Source organism: Chiloscyllium plagiosum, chromosome 51, assembly GCF_004010195.1.
Source record: "Chiloscyllium plagiosum isolate BGI_BamShark_2017 chromosome 51, ASM401019v2, whole genome shotgun sequence".
Lineage (NCBI taxonomy): Eukaryota > Metazoa > Chordata > Chondrichthyes > Orectolobiformes > Hemiscylliidae > Chiloscyllium > Chiloscyllium plagiosum.
The window spans coordinates 1,957,286-1,960,850 of NC_057760.1; the positions used below are offsets into that span (position 1 = coordinate 1,957,286).

Here is a 3,565-nt window from a genome sequence, read left to right on the forward strand (position 1 = left end):
TTATGCTCGCATCCAAATCATTTATGTAAATGACAAAAAGTAGAGGGCCCAGCACCAATCCTTGTGGCACTCCACTGGTCACAGGCCTCCAGTGTGAAAAACAATCCTCCACCACCACCCTCTGTCTTCTTCCTTTGAGCCAGTTCTGTATCCAAATGGCAGGTTCCCCCTGTATTCCATGAGATCTAACCTTGCTAATCAGTCTCCCATGGGGAACCTTGTCGAACGCCTTACTGAAGTCCATATAGATCACATATAAGTGACCTGCACAAGGAGGAAGGTTTGCACCTAAATTGGAAGGGGACTAATATACTGGCAGGGAAATTTGCTAGAACTGGTTGGGAGGATTTAAACAAGTAAGGTGGGGATGTGGGACCCAGGGAGATAGTGAGGAAAGAGATTGATCTGAGATGGGTACAGCTGAGAACAGAAGTGAGTCAAACAGGCAGGGACAAGGTGGGACTAATAAATCAAACTGCATTTATTTCAATGCAACGGGTCTAACAGGGAAGGCAGATGAACTCAGGGCATGGTTAGGAACATGGGACTGGGATATCATAGCAATTACGGAAACATGGCTCAGGGATGGGCAGGACTGGCAGCTTAGTGTTCCAGGATACAAATGCTACAGGAAGGAGAGAAAGGGAGGGAAGGGAGGAGGGGGAGTGGCATTTTTGATAAGAGACAGCATTACAGCTGTGCTGAGGAAGGATATTCCCGGAAATACATCCAGGGAAGTTATTTGGGTGGAACTGAGAAATAAGAAAGGGATGATCACCTTTTTGGGATTGTATTATAGACCCCCCAATAGTCAGAGGGAAATTGAGAAACAAACTTGTAAGGAGATCTCAGCTCTCTGTAAGAATAATAGGGATGGTCGGGGATTTTAACTTTCCTCTTTGTTACTTCTTCAAAAAACTCAATCAAGTTTGTGAGACATGATTTCTCACGCACAAAGCCATGCTGACTATCCCTAATCAGTCCTTGCCTTTCCAAATACATGTACATCCTGTCCCTCAGGATTCCCTCCAACAACTTTCCCACCACCGAAGTCCATTTAGTATCTCCCCCATTTTCTGTGGCTCCATACAAAGGCCGCTTTGCTGATCTTTGAGGGGCCCTATTCTCTCCCTAGTTACCCTTTTGTCCTTAATATATTTGTAAAAACCCTTTGGATTCTCCTTAATTCTATTTGCTGAAGCTATCTCATGTCCCCGTTTTAACCTCTTGATTTCCCTCTTAAGTATATTCCTACTTTCTTTGTATTCTTCTAAGGATTCACTCGATCTATCCTGTCTATACCTGACATATGCTTCCTTCTTTTTCTTAACCAAACCCTCAATTTCTTTAGTCATCCAGCATTCCCTATACCTACCAGCCTTCCCTTTCACCCTGACAGGAATATACTTTCTCTGGACTCTTGTTATCTCATTTCTGGAGGCTTTCCATTTTCCAGCTGTCCCTTTACCTGCGAACATCTGCCCCCAATCAGCTTTCGAAAGTTCTTGCCTAATACCATCAAAATTGGCCTTTTTCCAATTTCGAACTTCAACTTTTAGATCTGACCTATCCTTTTCCAGTTTAGATGGAGAGGAATTTCTTAAGTATGTACAAGACAATTTTCTGATTCAGTATGTGAATGTACCTAATAGAGAAGGTGCAAAACTTGACCTACTCTTGGGAAATAAGGCAGGGCAGGTGAGTGAGGTGTCAGTGGGGGAGCACTTTGGGGCCAGCGACCATAAACGTTTTAATTGTACCTGCAGCCACCACTTCCTCGGGAAGTTCATTCCACACACGAACCATTCCTCGTGAAAAAAAGTTGTCTCTCACGTCTTTAAATCTTTCTCCTCTCACCTTAAAAATATGCCTGCTAGTCTTGAAATCCCTCACCATGGGGAAAAGACACTTGCCATTCACCTTATCTATAGCCTTCATGATTTTATAAACCTATATAAAAGGTCATCTCTCAGTCTCTCCTTATAACTCAAAGCCATACAAACTCAGATTGCCTCTCATTTCTTCAAAACTCTAATGAACATTGGCCCAATCTGCTCGACCCTTCCCGAAAAGATGGTCTTCCTCGTTTTAACCAGAACTCTCTGTGCAAGCGAGCGTTTAAGCAAAGGAAACAAACGTCCCCCCTATCTGTCACGGACAAGCACCACATTCGACCACACAGAGGGGAAGTTTAAACTGACCTGATGTAGAGGTGAAAAGTTATTCCCGGTTTAATCTGTAACCGGTTGTCATGAGCTGGAATGAAAAGGCTGTCATCTGGCGATGCAGGATTATACTTCAACAGCTCACTGTACAGGAACCTGCAAACAAAGCACAAGGCTAACGTGAGAAGGCAGAACAGTGGAAATGTTAAAAGACACAACAGCTATAACCTTAACTAGACTACTCCTTCCACAGATACCACTGAACCGGTTGGGTATTCCAGCTTTTATTTCAGTACAGGGTGTACTGCACCAATTTTGTTCTCTCCGTTTCTGCCCAAATCTACATCGATGTGCTGAAAATTAATCTATTAATACTTGAAATATCTTAAAGCATAATAGTTGTGTGCCTCGCTGTGACGTCATTCTTCCGATGGGAGCACTATCATATGACTAAGGTCATGGGGAAAGAGTGGCCTAATGTACCACTAAAGAAGTTACCAGCAGCAAAGAGGCAAGAGAAGGCAGCCCATTGCGAAGTATGGCCATTTGTCAAAGAACAAGGTGTAGAAAGTGTACTGTACCTTTAAGAAAGTTAAAAGCTAGCAGAACTACCTGACACCACTGAGTGTTCTGAACAAGATATCATGTAACCTTTTGGTCTAGCAGTGTAGCTGGCTGCCAGGAGACAAAAACAAATTCAAATTAAGCCAAAAAAAACCCAAACTCCAATCACATTTGAATTTACTATATTGACAATATTAAAAACCAAATGAAACAATCTGATGCTTTAGGGGTATAAGACTGGGAAAATGTGAACAGTTGAGAGAGACTGCCCAGAAAATGAGCTCTCTTAAAGGTACATTTATCTATCAGCCACCTGTGAAAGAGAAATCCTAAGAAGAAGAAAATCTACACAGGAAGCTACAAAGGGAAGATTCAACAGCTGCCTGGTTTTGAAATTTGAATTTTGGTGAATCTTAATCGAGGGTTTTATCGGACTAGTATTATAGAAGGAAAAGTAAAAGATAGGTTAGAGGAAGAAGTTGTAAATAGTTGGGAATTAATTATTCTCTGTCATACTTTAAGAAATAAAGTTGTTACGTTTTACTTTAACTAGTACTTCGCCTCTCAAATTTTCAGATTACTGCACGGGATAAATCTTTTCTCTGTTGCTGGTTTAAGATTAACAGAGGAGGTTTACCGCGTGTCATAACAATCCCTTTTGATTGACTGAAAGATTAATTTATTGCTATCACATATATTGAGATGCAGTGAAAAGTGTTGTTTTGTGTGCTACATAGTGCATCAGGGTAGCAGAACAGAGTGCACAATAGTGTTACAGCCAGACAGAAGGTGCACAGAGAGAGAGATAGCGAGAGAGAGAGGGGGGTGATAGCGAG

The 3,565-nt window shown here is 41.9% G+C and overlaps 1 protein-coding gene across 3 annotated transcripts in view; it reads right to left on the minus strand.

The window, feature by feature from the left end:
• Window positions 1–3,565, minus strand: part of adar (adenosine deaminase RNA specific) — a 92,992-nt gene that overhangs the window by 12,211 nt on the left and 77,216 nt on the right. For all 3 annotated transcript variants that reach the window (XM_043684003.1, XM_043684002.1, XM_043684001.1), the window contains exon 10: window positions 2,202–2,321. In XM_043684003.1, the coding sequence (XP_043539938.1) occupies window positions 2,202–2,321 (120 nt within the window). The remainder of the gene's footprint in view (window positions 1–2,201; window positions 2,322–3,565) is intronic.